Source organism: Podarcis bocagei (assembly GCF_964188305.1).
Source record: "Podarcis bocagei genome assembly, chromosome: 3".
NCBI classification, from domain to species: domain Eukaryota; kingdom Metazoa; phylum Chordata; class Lepidosauria; order Squamata; family Lacertidae; genus Podarcis; species Podarcis bocagei.
The window spans coordinates 7,198,545-7,214,960 of record NC_138127.1 but is presented as its reverse complement, the minus strand read 5'-3'; the positions used below and the strand labels follow the sequence as shown (position 1 = coordinate 7,214,960).

Sequence of the window (16,416 nt, the reverse complement as noted above, 5' to 3'; positions counted from 1 at the left end):
TCTCAGGAGCAATACAGAGAACCTGAAGGGGATGTATCCAAAGTTTGATAATTCAGTCTCATTGCCCTGATGAAGTGAAGGCCTTTGACATTTTCCTACGTGTCATTTGAAAATGTCTGTGAGTGCAAGCCAGCAAATGGCTACAGATATATAGCGTGGGAACATCGCCTCAGATTCAGCACTGAGCATTCAGATGACATACATCTGAAGCCATTTTCTGGCAACCATTCCACCTGTGCGTTTGAAAACATTTAATGTCTGACAAAGCCAGATCTACCAAATGCTTCCTGTATCATCATGGCTTATAGGTACAATACACCGAGCTTTAGAATATCTATGCACAACATATAATGACTGATGCTTGAACAACAGCAGTCAGTGAGGTCCGGATCAAGTCTCTCCATCTCCCAGTCGAGATTTACATATTTTCTTTTGGGGAAAGTGTGCACAGCTGAAATCACTAGACATGTAACTTTTGGTGGTACATGCAGCCTTTTTCAGGCTATATCTGTGCATGGATCATGTTCAGTGGATGGCTAGGGGAGACTGTCATTGCTAGTTTATGTTGGATTCCCTCAGCAGCTGCCATTTTATTTAATCTATATCAGTGTTTATTTTGGCTTTTTCTCAGCTGCTTTGCATTTCAAAGTTTTCAAAATGATAAGCAGAAACTGCTTTCAAGTAGTGTTGCTATATAGCTTCACCGTCAGGTTGACTATCAAAATAATCTATGTTTCGTAAGTGAAACATGTTTTCAAACACTACGTTTTGTGGCTCAAAAACTTGGTTGCATTTCAAAAGGACCTATATTTGCAGACAGCTATCTTGTTCTGTAGAAATTGCTTTTTAATAATGTGAATGGACAAGGGCAATGGCCCATTTTGCAAAAGTTACCTTTATAAAGATTATATTGCCTTGATTTTTTAAAAAAATCCCTGCTGTAGAGCCTAACTATTTTCAGATGAGGAAATATTTATGTTGGAGACAGAATGATATTTTGTTTCCTAATGAAGAAGAAACGAAAGCTTTCTTTAGGATGTTGCTGTGACCCACAGAATGCTTAAGTGGGCTGTACCTAAGTAAAAACGAATGTCCTTGCTAGTAAATCTTTCTTTGTACTTCGTTTTTTTAATATAAGCAGAGCCCTGCAGACTCTAGTCTGTCCAGCCCAGCACCCTGTTCTCAGTGTGCCCAGTCAGATGCCCTGGGGAAGCCTACATGCAAACGCATAAGCACAATGGCACTCTTCACAATTGTGCTGCCCAGCAACTGGCATTCAGAGGACATAGACACCATATCTAGTAGCCACTCATAGTCTTACACCACAAATTTGTTGCTGGGACAGCTCTTGGGTTGGGGCAACTGGATAATATGTTTTAAACGGTTCTAATTTTGCTTCCTCTGTTTTGTTTTTGTTGGGTTGGTGTTGGTTAAATGTTTAGTTGGGGTTGGCAGTGACTTTAATTTGGGCATAACTGTAAACTGTTTATTGTTATTGTTGTTTTTAGTTTCTTTTGATTTATTGGTTTGTTTGTTGCTCATATAGGATATTTTGTTTTTTAATGTTTTATGTTTTGTTGTGTTTTTATATGTGTTGTAAGCTGCCCAGAGTGGCTGGGGAAACCCAGTCAGATGGGAGGGATATAAATTAAATTATTATTATTATTATTATTATTATTATTATTATTATTATTATTATTGTTCATTTTTAAAGCCATCCATGTTGGTGGCCATCACTACATATGATGGATGCAAACTCCATCATTTAACTATGCTTTCTTTTATCTGTCCTGGCTCTTACACTATTCAGCTCCATTGAATGACCTCAGGTTCTAGTTTTATAAGAGGGAAAACCTCTTGCTATCCAATTTCTCTACACTTAATCTATCGTGTCCTTTTTTTCTTTTTTTCTTAAAACAAAATGGCCCAAATGTTGTAGCCTTTCCTCATAGAGGAGTCTCCCTAGCACCTTAATCATGTTGGTTCCCCTTTCTTGATCCTTTTCCAACTCTAAAACATCCCTTTTGAGGTGCAACGAATATTATAGAATGGTACATACTGTATGTACAATAAATTACCATGAATTCTTCATTGACTGTCAGAGCTAGTAAGGCAAAGGAAAAGATCCTATGGTGATCTGTACTCAGTGACTGATGCCCAAACAAGGTGTATCTTTTTCCCAAACTCGGAAGGCTTTGAGTTTAAGTGGAGGAATTGCTTGACGCTTCCTCCTGCCCATTTCTCCACTCAAAATGCCCTCTCGGCAGGTGATTTTCCACCCACGGGGAATAGGCATGCTTCTATCTTCAAAACAATAAAAAGGAGCTTAGGGTTGCAATCCTATACATGTATACTGGGGAGTAATTTCTGTTGAACTCAACAGGGCTTCCATCGGAAAGGCCATGTGTATAGGATTCTGCTGCATATTGCATTTCACCATTTCCCATTATCTTTCAAGTCAATATATTGGTTCCTTGTCAAATGGTTATAACATTAAAAAAACAAAGTAGCAATTAAGTTTATAGACGAGCAATGGTCTATCTCTTTTCAGCGTTGACTTACCTGTATTTTAGTTCTTCGTTTGCAAGATAGAAATGTTCATATAAGGAATATGCCTCATTTGCTTCCCAGTCCTTCAACTGTATTCTAAGAACATACTGCTTCTGATTGGTTAGTTGGGAAACTAACTCATTGCCCAGCCAGTACTCCCCAGAAGGATTCCCAAATCCCTGTAATCCAAATTGGACATTTTAACTGTATTAGTTTTGTTTGACTCTGAAGTCAGCAGGTCACGCCATCCCAAAAAATAAAATGTTACGGTTGTCAATCTGTCATCACATAAAACACTTCGCAATGCCAAAATTTCTGGGTCTTTCTATTTTTTTGAGAAGTAGATTTCAACAAACGTAAACTTAGGAGTCTGGAAATAAAATGGAACTTTGTTCTTGCTAACTGTGGGGCAAAATGCCAGTGGAAATATCCATTATTTTTTTTTAAAAAAACCCCACCATAATTTAAACATCACCGTGTTAATAGCCAATGTGTGGGCTAAAAATTCCTTTTTAAAACACAGATGCCTCTCATGCAGTAACATAAGGCAGGTAAGATTGCTCTAGTTTCACCCGAAGAAAACGCCTTATTACATAGATCTAAGTTTTATAATTCATGTTAAACATCCAGAGCTTAGCTACTGGGCCTATGGTTAGCCTGTAGAAGACCCTAGTTTCATCCTCCTGCCTTCTCTGGTTAAAAGGAACTTAGGTCCAGAGCTATGAAAGATCTTATAACCTCCAATTGCGTGGGTGACCTCAGTTATAATCAAAGCTATTCAGAAGTTAAATTGTTCAAGATTATAGCAGTTCTGCCTTACCGCTTTGTACTCCGCCCACGTCCGGTCAAAGTCAACTTTGCCGTCTGAGCGTCGCTGAATAATCGTCCAACCTCCTCCGCTGGTCTCCATATCACAGTATGTCTGTCAGTACATACAAACATTGAAATTACTCACATTTCATTTGATTCATTCTATCTGATAGAAATTCTGGCAAAAAAAGCATTACTGTAAATGGGAGGAGGGAATAGGAAGACACTTACTCGCTCATTTCCATAGCATTTTTGTTGTTGTTGTATTAATAGCTTTTACTCCAACTTTTATTCCAAAGAGCTCAAGGTAGCACATACATGGTTCTTCCCCCTCATCCTTTAATCCTCACAACCACCCTGTGAGGTAGGCTAGGCTGAGAGTCCCCGGTGAACTTCTATAACTAAAATGAGCTGCTTGCTATGCAAACGTTGTTACCTTAATCCAGCAAGATAGATAACAAGTATGAACTCAAGGATGCTGTGGAGGGAGAAAAACTGCCTTGAGCATGCAGGGGACAAGTCCAAAGTGCTCCTGCACTAGTTGTACACAAATAAACGGTCCCTGTCGTATCAATCGTTCATTTGAAAGTTGAAGGGGAATTGTTGCTTTCTACTTGCCGCCATTACTGGCAAGTAGAAAGCAACCAGTAGTGATGTATGGAAGTGAGAGCTGGACCATAAAGAAAGCTGATTGCCGAAGAATTGATGCTTTTGAATTATGGTGCTGGAGGAGACTCTTGAGAGTCCCATGGACTGCAAGAAGATCAAACCTCTCCATTCTGAAGGAAATCAGCCCTGAGTGCTCACTGGAAGGACAGATCCTGAAGCTAAGGCTGCAATACTTTGGCCACCTCATGAGAAGAGAAGACTCCCTGGAAAAGACCCTGATGTTGGGAAAGATTGAGGGCACAAGGAGAAGGGGATGACAGAGGACAAGATGGTTGGACAGTGTTCTCGAAGCTACAAACATGAGTCTGACCAAACTGCGGGAGGCAGTGGAAGACAGGAGTGCCTGGCGTGCTCTGGTCCATGGGGTCACGAAGAGTTGGACACGACTAAACGACTAAACAACAACAACTTGCCGCCATTATTTTCCTTATTGGTCTCCATTATTGCCCTTAAAACTGCCTATGCTAACCATCTAGTCCAGGCATAGGCAAACCTGGCCCTCCAGATGTTTTGGGACTACAATTCCCATCATCCCAGACCGCTGGTCCTGTTAGCTAGGGATGATGGGAGTTGCAGTCCCCAAACATCTGGAGGGCCGAGTTTGCCTATGCCTGATCTAGTCTGATGCGGAGGTTTCATGAAACTTAGAGATTCATGAATTCACAGAGGCCTCTCCAACAGATAGGCAAAGGAAACTTGTTGCTGCACTACAATTCCTATCCTACCTGTCCATTAGCTTTGTTGGCTGAGGCTGATGGGAGTTGGCATCTGTAGGGCTACAGATTGTGTTGCAATGAAACCATATTCCTGAAATGGTTAAAATGTTAGCTAAAGTCTCCTTCCATCAGATCCTGTATTTTGCTGCCAATTTTGGTTTCCAAAACACTTCTGTTTTCGTTTTGTTTTTGAAGGCCTTTCTTTGTTGCTCTGGGGGAGACCTACATAAAGCTGAAAACTAAGGAGCATTATTAATGGACAGAAGCCCATATAATTAAGGATTGGATTAGGTAGATCGTGGTAGATGGAATGCATCCCCTTCAAAAAATGCATGACTAATTCTAGTTCAGGAGGTTATTTACTATGGCCCTTCAGTTTCCTCAACAGAATTGGTTTGAACGTTTCGGCTACTAAAAGGTGTAATTTAGTATTTTAAAGGGCAAGGGTTTTCCAAATGGGTGTTGCACTGAAAGAGTAAACAACCATGGGATTCACAAAATCATTGAAGTGCACAAAGAACATTTTGGCAACAGAATGTATAGAATTTCTATGAAACGGGAGGCCAAAGTCAGACTCTAAACAACCACGTGCTCATTGAGATTTTGGCTATGTGCTTTTCAAACAGCAGCCCTCCCTGGCACCAAGGAAAGAGTTTTTGAAACTTCTGCTGTTTGTGGTGTGGCATGATGGTGTGATATTTCTTTGGCGTCCCACTAACCTGCCTCAAGCTATTTTTCAGTTGCATGTAGTAGGTAAATATAATATGGCCCTCTTAAATGATTATTGTTTCTTAAGATAGGGGAGAAATGAGATCACTTCTAACAACAGTACAGCGGTTTCTTGCCTTGTCAGTTTTTAGCATGTCAGTTTTACACTGTGCTTTCCAATGAAAGCTTGCAGGGGGGGAAACAAGCCCAGTAAAATACATTGTGCAGCAGTGTTTATAAGTCTCTTGAGAATTTAGAGTCAGCATCGAGAGGAAAAAGATCAAAACAGAATAAACGCCGAGAGGAAAAGATCAAAACACAAACAGCCAGAGTCTAACAAATGAAAGGCAATTCTGTGTCACCGCTCACAAAGTAAATAAAATAACATCAATAACCTCTGAAATAAATGGCAGTTTGAGATAATAATTTGGACATCTATCCCAGCCTACAAAAATGTCACCCATATTTTCTCTATTGATGTAATGGTAGCAATTCTGCGGCTTCCATATGCAGTGATACCCACCAGGACTGCTTCTGCAAAATTTCAATTTCCAAGGGGTGCTATAGGTGGCTCCATGTAAACTGCACTGAAATGGATGAAGGCAGTGCAATAATAGTGTTTGATGGATTGCACTCCTAAGGCTGTGATAATCCATTAAACTTCTTCTGCAAATAAGAGCCAGTATGATGAAGTCTAAACACTATAATCATTGTATTCTATGTAGCAGGTCTGGGAATAAAAATAGCATCATCAATCATACTGCCTAATTACTGGCCTAACAATGACCCTGATTTTGGGTGGGTGTTTTGTTTTGCTTTTTTAAAAAAGAGCTCTTTACAGAAACATAGTAAAACAGTGGTATGCAGAAACCTGACGATTACTTGAAATATGTAGAGCTGACATGTTCCACCACAAGCCTGTTGACTGATGTGTAAGATACTGAGAAGGCTATTGAAGTCACTTACAAAACTGAGCAGATATCCAAGTCCAGAATATTGAAACTACAGTGCTAAAAGTGGTTTATGTTTGACGCAGTGAGAGCCAATGTGGACCAGATGTTTCTAGTGTACTGTCCACCCAACTGCTCTACAATCTCCCTGACCAAGCTGGCAGAGGTAGGTTCAGTGTTGGGGTTGGAGAACCCTTTCACAGTGTTGTTGAGGGTGGGAGAGGCATCTATATCCATGCCAAAACTGCTTCAAATGGGTCATATCAGGACTTCATGGCCTCCACGATAGTTATGCGGCTTTCTCAATACATCAGTGATCCAATACATGTAACTGGTCATACCCTCAACCTGGTCTTTGCCACAGAGCAGAATGGAAATACTCTGTTGATTGTGTGTGTGTTCACTATGAATCCATTGTCACCATCATCATTTTATTACTTGTACTCTGACCATCTGACTCAGTTGCCCCAGCCACGCTAAGCAGCTTCCAACAGATATATAAAAAAATAAAATAAAACATCAAACGTTATGTTTGATGCCTTTTCATGTCTTCTAAAAGTTGTATAGTTATCTCCTTGAAATCTGATGGGAAGGTGTTCCACAGGGTGGGCACCACTACCGAGAAGGCCCTCTGCCTGGTTCCCTGTGACTTCACTTCTCGCAGTGAGGGTACTGCCAGAAGGCCCTCAGACAGACCACTCTCTGGTGTGGTTTGGGCTAAATCTTCAAGTATGTGGGACCCAGTGAGTTAGTCTGCTTTTGAAGACTGCTGGTATCTGACAGATTCCTGAATGCTCTGGGGGATTTTCCGGCTGACATCTCTGGCACTCCTGTCAAGACTCTTGTTTCACTATGAAATGGTGAGGTGCATAAAGCTATTGAGGGAGTATTTGCCCATCCCATGTTTTCTTAATTTGTTTGTTCCTCAGCTTCTTGGCCTCCTTCAGTGTATGAATGTGGTTGTGTTGAGAATTTGCAGAAGGCGTGGGGCCATTAATCTAGCTACTGAAGAACAATTAGATGGGGACAACTATACATCATAATGGTCAACAAAGTTTGCAACTGGACAGTCTCCAGACTGTTGATCTACATAAGGATGGACACGGAAAGCATTCTTAGCACTCTTTCATAAGACTGTACTGCTGTTGTTGCATTTTCCTTTTCTAAATTGGAAAGCGGAGTTTCATGTCGAGCTTAAAAGTACTTAAAACTGACACAATGATATTTAAAAAAATATATTGAAGCAGGATCTGGTCCTGCCTAAATTTAATCAAGAGAATGTTTTACCTTTTTCGCATCTCCTGTGTTTGGCACTGTTAATGTGTAGACACCACTGGTTGTCAGTCCTGCTTTGAATGCATCAGCACAGTCCTTGAAACTGATGTGTTCTCCTCCAGTCTCCAGAGCATTATTGGATGCTGGAAAGCAAGTACACGTATTAAGCATATAACATAAAGGGTAAAGCGTAAAGGGACCCCTGACCATTAGGTCCAGTCGTGGCCGACTCTGGGGTTGCGGCGCTCATCTCACTTTATTGGCCAAGGGAGCCGGCATACAGCTTCCGGGTCATGTGGCCAGCATGACTAAGCCGCTTCTGACGAACCAGAGCAGCACACAGAAACGCCGTTTACCTTCCCGCTGGAGCGGTACCTATTTATCTACTTGCACTTTGACGTGCTTTCGAACTGCTAGGTAGGTAGGAGCAGGGACCGAGCAACAGGAGCTCACCCCGTCATGGGGATTCGAACCGCCGACCTTCTGATCGGCAAGTCCTAGGTTCTGTGGTTTGACCCACAGCACCACCCGCGTCCCATAGCATATAATATAAATGCATTCAAATGGCCATTGTACAGTATTTGAAAAACCTCTAAGAAAACTTCTGCAGAGCTGACTTTAGCCATGTACTATTCTCTCCTCTGCCTCATTTGTTCAAAGCCTTTCAGATTGTTTACCTTTTAGATCTGGTTCATAAATTTGGTTTCCTTAAAATACAAGGTTGCTTCCAGCTTTTTAATTGTTTTTCCACACTCCTCTGATAGTTGACACTTTTAGAAGCGCCCCCCCCCGACACTGGCAAGTGTTCAGGATTTTATTTTTTTCCCACATCGGTGCTGAGGCTAACACAGCTTGTTTACTTGTTTGTGCACTAACTTAGGAGATAACATCAGCAGAAGCACGCAGAGTTTTGGAAATATGCTTAACAGGCTATCTTTAGGCCTTTGAGGACTGTATTGTCCTGTATAGGGCATGGTGGTTTTGCTTAAAGAAGAAGAAGAAAACATTCTGAATTGATTCTGTGTTTATTATGTTTGCATAACTATATTTATAATTATTTGTAAATACAAATGGACCTGCAATAAAATATGTGCAGTGAAGAGTGCAGCAGTTCAGCTAGCCATGCCTTATTTCAGTCGTCCCCCCACCCCCGTTTTCTTTCTTCTTCCAACAACCAGTCAGTATGCTCAGTCCCCATTGGGCTGCTGTGATTCCTTTTTTCTTCTTCTTTTTGTGCTTCTGAAAAATATGCATGCCAATACTGTCTTCGTGTGTGTGGATGGTACTGTTTTAGCTACATTAAATAAACTCCACACTTGGGGAATGAGTTTGCTTGCAGCTTTTTTTCAGCTGGAACTCAGTTCTGGCACCTCTCAGGTGGGCGCCATTGCCGTTCTAAGAGAACAAGGATGAGTTCCGGCACCTCTTTTTCTAGAAAAATAGCACTGAGTATATAGAATCATGGCAATTAATGATGGAGTAAAAGTTTGTTCATATCTTCTCAAGTTCTGAGGCCGTTAACGATTAACAGCAGGTCGCATCCCTGTCACATTTTAAGCGTGTTGCTTTCAGTTCTGTGCATACGGCTTGGGAGATTTTGTGTAAAGCGTGGGAGCTAAACCTAATCAACCTCAGAGAAACCCCCTGGAATCGCAAAATCGGGGACTGTGAACTGCTTTAGTTGGCGTTAGCTGGGTCCTCTTCATTGCTGGTGTCACACAAGCTGGAAAAGACAGCCTCTGGCACCTCAAAGGGTTAATTTAATCCAGATACTAGAGAGCGACCAAAATTGTCTTTGGCAAAAGTTAGTCCTCTGTGGTCACACTGTCATGGTGCCAGAGGCTTTGGCCTTGTGGGTGACCCGCAGGCTTGTCATTCTCAGAATTACTATGGTATGAGGTTCGACACACACACAGGAAAGCAGGCTAACCAGATCTCACGCTGGTGCCAGGCTCAGAGTATCTTTGGCCCTTGTCATTCCTTTCTTTCTTACCCACATGGATAGGCAACAAACTGGCCTAAGCCTACGCATACCTGTTATAATTATACTTTACACTTGGAAAGAATCTGAGGGTCATTGCGGAGGTGGGGGGAGGCTCACCAAAAGGGAAATTGTTTCTCACTGCAGCAGTTAGCGTCTTCTACTCCACTTACGGTTTGGTGTAGAAATCATAGAGAACAGGCTCTGCACAGTCTCCCTCAGGTCGTGTTGCTGTTTTTGCAGGAACGAGTTGTTGGCTGTGGCCGTGGCCAGCTGTTTTTCTAGTTCTTCTATTGTGGAGTTCTGTCTGGACACGAGTGACTGGAGCTTATCTTTCTCATCTCTAATCGACTGTAACTGGGATGTATGCTTGTCTTCTATATCAATAACTTTTTTTTCCAGAAAGCTAAAAAAATAAGAGGGGGAAGAAAACACTGTTATTGGTTTAGTACTTTTACGTGGCTAAAGGGGGGGGGGAGAAAAAACTGAGCCAGCTAAGGAACCACAAGTTTCCACTGTAGGTTCTGGTCACAAGTTACTTGCCATACAAAGTCTGGTGAGACACCTGAGTGTCTCTCCTGTTCCCCAGCTCCTAATGGTGATCAAAAAGTAAAGTCTTTTGCAAGCTTATACCATGGTTATTTGAACGTAGTACCTAATTCCCTGATCTGTTCCTTACAAATAGTAGTGGGTTTTGCGGTGGGAGGAGGCTCACAATGCCGTGTTTCAGAACATGAATGCATGATGCGAATTCAGCACAATATACACAATAGCCTTTTATTTTGGTCAACTCTGCAGCTTTTAATTTTGCTTAATTCTGCAACTTTGCATTATTTACTCTGATTCTGACAGCATACTGTAAAAGAGAATCGGGATCTGTGAAGGCCACTAAAGCCCTACTCCAATGCCTAGCAAATCTGATTCAACTGCCCCTCTGGCAGCTGAGATTCCAGCAGCCATTGCAAACTTGCTTTCAAATGCATCTTCAGAACGCTGACGCTACACGGTTTTAGAACTGGGCAGGGGGAATGAAATTTGAGATTCTCACGATGCTGAATTCCGCAATCAATGCCATGTTTAGTTTTGCTGTATATGCATAAATCAAGCAGTCCTGCTGTATATGTCCTGCCCTGAAGACACCATATTCAAATAACTGCTGTTCAGCATCGATCGCGTGCATTAGAAGCTGTGTTGGATCAGCAGACCAGATTTCATTTTGCACTTCTCCTATGTACGCTGAGAAAATCTTTCACAACTCAGGTCCCATAGTATACTTGTTCTAGCAAAGGACAAGTGTGTTCAAGTGCTATCCCTGCACTTGCCGCAATAAATCACATTGTAATAGTGAGCCCATATTTTCTTTGCTCCCCTTGAGTAAAGTATCTTGTTTGCATAAAACAAACCTTGCAGGAGCATGCACAAATATAGCAAGGGAGTGAAGACAAATATGAAAACATGCCCTTTCCCTTCAGCACTCATGTTTACCAGAAATGAAAAGTCCTTTCAGCATAGGACTTCAACTGAATCATACAGCTTGGCTCATTTTACATTCAACCCCACATTGTACTGTTACAGGCACAGGATGGCAACCCTATGATTCGAAACATATTTCATCTTCACTTCAGAAAACAATTCCCCTTTCTCTGTAATATAGCTGTTGACACGTCAGCCTCTCCCTGTGAGGACTGTTAAGCCGAACAGATGGGCTGATTATGCATTTACTATTGAAAAATTGTGTCGGTAGCAGATTACAATCCAGTTTGGAGAACAGTAAGGTTGACTTCTCTTCCATGTGAGACTATAGCCAACTGCAGATCACGCATGAGGCTTATGGAGTAAGCAAAGTTCACAGTTCCCCCTCTTTTTTCCAGCTAGCCTGGTGATCCCAGCTCAGCAAGAAATGTTAACAGTTCTGTTGGCCAGCTGTCATTCAAAATGTTCTGGGTAAACAAAAAGAGCCTCAAAGTCCTTTGATGTTGTACGCTGAGTGTGGATGCAAGCAGGGATCATGTCTGGCTCTCAATTAATACAAAAGGAAGCCAAGAGTGGAATCAAATACTTATCTCTTTGGTGCTTTGAAAATCACAGTAACATTTTTGCGGCATCCAGCGCAGCTGGGCAGCCAGATTTTGCCTGGCAATCAAATAAGCGTTCTCATTAGGAATGAAGGGTGAGTTTCCCCCCTTTTGGTGGGGGAAATGGTAAATAAAGGATATTTCAAATCCACCATCTTGTCACGCCAGGTAGGTTTAGAATATGGCTCTAGCGAAAGACACACAGACAAGAGATGGATTGTTTTGTCCTCTGATAGGCAGGAACTCATTCCCATTATATTCCTTGGTATGATCAAGTGGGTGAGATACAACTTGGCACCTATTGCTAAATAAATAAATAAAACTGCCTTCTGAGTGGGAAAGACAATGGGATGCCTTTAATGAGCTCAAGAGCTGATAGTCATTCCTCAGGCTCAAAGGAATTACACATGTAAGCTAGGTTGGCATCCATTGATTGCTTATTATTCTCTTACAGCTCCCATTACCAACCTCCCCCCCCCCCGCAATTTTTTTTAGACTGCAACTCCCATCACTTCAGCCAGCACAACTGTGGAAAGCTAGGGGTGATGGGGCTTGTAGTCCAAAATATATTGAGTGGTGAAGGCCATCTTTACAGTATTGCTGAAGTGACTAATCTGCGGAGCTATTCTCCCTTTCCAAATCGCATATCAGATTTTGTTATTTGCTTATCTATAGGTAGGAGGAAAAGTGGGGTGTCCTAAAGAGGACTATAGTGAGGGTGAAGACTAAAAGCTACAGAGCTTTTGCAAGCAGGAGAAAACTTAGATCTTATTTTAAATGATGGTTATTTTCATTTCTTCGACAGGACCTATGTGCATGTCATTTTTATTCTATATAGGGCACACATGGTCTTGGGAATAAAGAATGCGGCCCCATAACTTCTGGCACATTTCAAATTCCATGCATACAAATAATATTTCCTGGTGTTAAGAAAGTCTCTCCATTTCTGTTCATTGAAACAAAAGGCTTGATGCTCATTTGAAATATCCTGAAGTCATTTCAATTCGTCATCTCATTATAGATTTCCCTGCTGGGAAGAAAGCACATTTGAGAACAATAATACATTACCAGATAGGAAGAGTTATTACCTGTTTTTTTCTTGCAGTTTTCCTATCTCGCTGGTCTGATCTGAAATCTGCCTTTCCAGTTTGATAGTTGAAATTGAATGCGCCTGAAGCTGAAGCTCAAGCCTTGTTGTCTGATTCAGTACCTACATTTTGAGAAATGCAATTTTGGATCATGTTTGAGATAATTCAGAATAATTTACAAATTAATCCCATCCTAAAATACCTAGACTATCATCACTATTTACCTGAATGAAAGGAAAACAAAAACCTCTTGAAGGTTTGATAAAATGTAAGTGACATTTACTTATGTCTATGTTTGCAGAAGACAAGTTGCAATATATGTGGGCCGTATCAGTCTTGTGTGTCATGACCGAGCGGTTCCCAGTTTTATGAATGACCAAAGGCATCCACAGTTGTAGCCTCCTGGATGTGACAGCCACTTTGTGGATGTGGTGGTGATTTTCTAAGTTGCCACACTGACTGGAGTCACTTCTAGGTCACTGTGGGTGTACCTGCAGATAGGTTTGTTTTTCTTTCTTGATTAATCATTCCATGGTTCCAGGTCAGTATGATATCTGCTGCTTATTCTTGAAGTCTCAAGAACAACATCTATTTTTAAGAATGAGGCAGCAAAATTGTCACATGGACTGTTGCTTAGCATTCCATTCTGCTGCATGCTCCTCATTGTGTTTTAAAATAACTCTTTTAATTCATCAGAATTTGGCTTCAGTTGGCAGGAGGAATTTATTACTCACATCCTTCATGTTGAATGGTCATTGAGGACATGTTTTCACACTTAAGGGTATTTCCAAATTGTTGCAGAGGAATTCATTCATTAATTAGAAGATATTACACACACACACACTGCCCTTTATCATATCAAGTTCCAAGGTAACAGACAACACAAAATATTAAGAAAAGAGAAGATGAAACTTCAAAACGTTCCAAAACTTGCACAATTAATTCACTAAAGTCTATTAAAATGCCTCAGAAAATCAAAATGATTTTGCCTGGTACCTAAATTAAAGCCATGTTGGTGCCAGTGATCTTCTTGAGGGGACATTCTATCACTGAGGATACACTGCCAAGGAAACCCTCTTCCTTAGTAATAATATTTGTCCCTCTGGTGAAAGAGGAACATAGGAAGGGCTTCTGTAGACTATCTTAAAGAGCAGCAACAGGTTAAAATGAAACACACACACACGCTCCTGAAATTTGGGCCCCATACGATTTTGAATTTTAAAGTAGGAACCAACACCTTCAATTGGGCCCAAAAATAAACTGACAGCCAGTTCTGTTAAAACTGCTGTGATATGGGTAAATTAGGCCGCACTAGTCAATATTCCGGCAATCTATTCTAATTGAGGCTCCTGAAGCTTCTGAGAACTGTCTCCAAGAGCAACTCCACAAATAACACATTGTAGTAAACCATTTGGGAGATAACCAGAGCATGGATCACTGTGGCCAGAACTAGCGTCTTTGAAAGAGTAGTTATTTACTTAATCCTCTTACGTTGTTAATTAAACCCAGTACAAACTCAGTCACCAGCACAAATGTTCAGCTTCTAAGCTAATGCTGACTATAAAAGCATCCTTCAGACATATAAGTTTGCAGTAGTATGACATTGCACATGGTTTGAAACTGATTCACATGACTTTTTGGAAGCAGTCAAACAAATGTTTCATTGACTCTGCTACTCACACTTTTGACCTTGGACCACTTTGGACATGAAAAATGGAATAAAGCAGGGATGATTTAGTATTGTTCTGAAGTAGAGATTTAAGTGTTTCCGTCTTTATAGGAAGCAACATTACAGTGCAAATATAGTAGTGATCTGAGAGTCATTGGGTAGCAGAACCCTTTCCCTGGTGTACTTAGTTTACCACATATGGTGAACTACTACGTTGGAAGATCTTTTGAAAATATAACCCCACACCGTGAATCTGAAGTGGTGCATTCCAGAATTTTCTCACCTTGTTTTTGGTCCTGTATAGAATGCTTTTGGTTTTTATACTAACCAATCGCTATGTGCTAACGCTAGGTTTTCCTCCCCAACCACCCTTCACTTTAGTTTAAAAGTCTGGAAAATAACTGTAACTATACACAAGCTCCACTCGAAAAGCTTACTTAGCTTATTCTAAGAATGTAAGGAGTTCTGAAATGAATTTATTATTTCAAAACATCTATATTGTTTTTTCTGTGAATATAATAGTGTGCGGTTACTCCATAATAACCATATTTTTGGATGAGATCTGACTTGAAATCTAAAATGAAGAGCAATTTTTGTTGTTGTTCCAATCTGAGTATGGGAATGTCTCTGTTCCCCACAATTGATTTGGGACTTGAACAACAACTTGAAAAAAATGTGACAATTTATTTTTCTTTGTAGCTTCCTGTTACTCCCTAACCTTTCTCCCACTCAGTTCAATCTTTTGATTTATCCTGCAACTAAATTATAACCATTGAAATGCTCAGGCTTATCCAAGTTCCATTGCAGACTATGCCTTGCATAAGGGGTGCATAACTTAGGTCACTCCAAGTTTTTGCAGCCTGAGTGCTGCAAATTGGACTCAGCTCTGAATTTTGATGCTAGTTTGGATCAGAACTTCTCGGTTTCAAGCATTAGTCTGACCACTGTGCTGGTGAATAGGAATAACAGTAACTTTCTTGAAACACTTTGCAAATTAGAGAGCTATGTAAACAGCAAGCCTCCATCTGCTGTATACTTTTAAAGCAGTATCATACCATGTTAAAAAGTCATAGCTTCCCTCAAAGAATTCTAGGTGCTGGGAGTTCCAAGGAGACCAGTTTCCCCTCACAGAGCCATAGATCCTTATGGATCCTCATAATTTATATAAGAGATCCCCTCAACAATTCGTAGGTCTCCCCTGTGTCCTGAAATGTGTTCTATGATTAGTTCCACAAAGATCCACAAAGATTTGTGACTAAGATCAGGTTTTTTGTGGTGCTGTCAAGCGTTGGAGCTATGATTTATACTGTGCAGTCTACTAGTGTAAGTTTTAATTGACTGATTAGTAGGGCTGGGTGATAATATCGTCCCAAACTGGTTTGAAATCCATATCGTGATATCGGTTTCATAATTTTTGACCTGGCAATGTATCGCAAATCATGATGTTTGTTTGCCTTGCAAAAATCATAATGTTAGGAGAAAATCTGAAGCCAGCCAATGTCTCTACATAGTTCTATCCTTAGTTCAGACATTGTGATACATCACAATGTTGGAAACCAAATATTGCCCAGCCTGACTTAAAGCATACAATATAGGGCACACGAGTCCTTTGAATTCAGCTTCAGCTTGAACGACTGGTACTTACATGTGCTTCAACATCTGTTAATTTGCGGGTCTGTTCAGCGGTTTGATTTAGCAGATTTGTGCCTATTTCAATCATGACTGCCGTCTGGTTCTGCACTGCATTCTGCTGGATCTCCACCATTTCTTTTTTCATGTTATCCTGAATGTAGCTTTCGAGCTGCATGTCGGAAGAAGAAGAAGAAGGTTTTATGTCCATGTGCTGTTTTGTTTATTTATAAACATGATTCTGGAGAGATTGCTAAGCGTTTCTTAAATTACAGATGTTTCCCCTCCGTTTCGTG

General features: G+C 40.8%; 2 protein-coding genes across 2 annotated transcripts in view; one reads left to right on the top strand and one right to left on the bottom strand.

Annotated features, from left to right (window-relative positions):
• The window catches only part of MCPH1 (microcephalin 1), a 133,096-nt gene that overhangs the window by 38,177 nt on the left and 78,503 nt on the right, over positions 1–16,416 (top strand). The gene's annotated exons all lie outside the window — the stretch shown is intronic.
• ANGPT2 (angiopoietin 2) overlaps positions 1–16,416 on the bottom strand; it is a 52,433-nt gene that overhangs the window by 4,912 nt on the left and 31,105 nt on the right. The window contains exons 2-7 of the mRNA XM_081189141.1: positions 16,137–16,292; positions 12,823–12,944; positions 9,833–10,065; positions 7,691–7,821; positions 3,371–3,472; positions 2,563–2,729 (exon numbers count right to left, since the gene is read on the bottom strand). Of these exons, the coding sequence (XP_081045267.1) occupies positions 2,563–2,729; positions 3,371–3,472; positions 7,691–7,821; positions 9,833–10,065; positions 12,823–12,944; positions 16,137–16,292 (911 nt within the window). The remainder of the gene's footprint in view (positions 1–2,562; positions 2,730–3,370; positions 3,473–7,690; positions 7,822–9,832; positions 10,066–12,822; positions 12,945–16,136; positions 16,293–16,416) is intronic.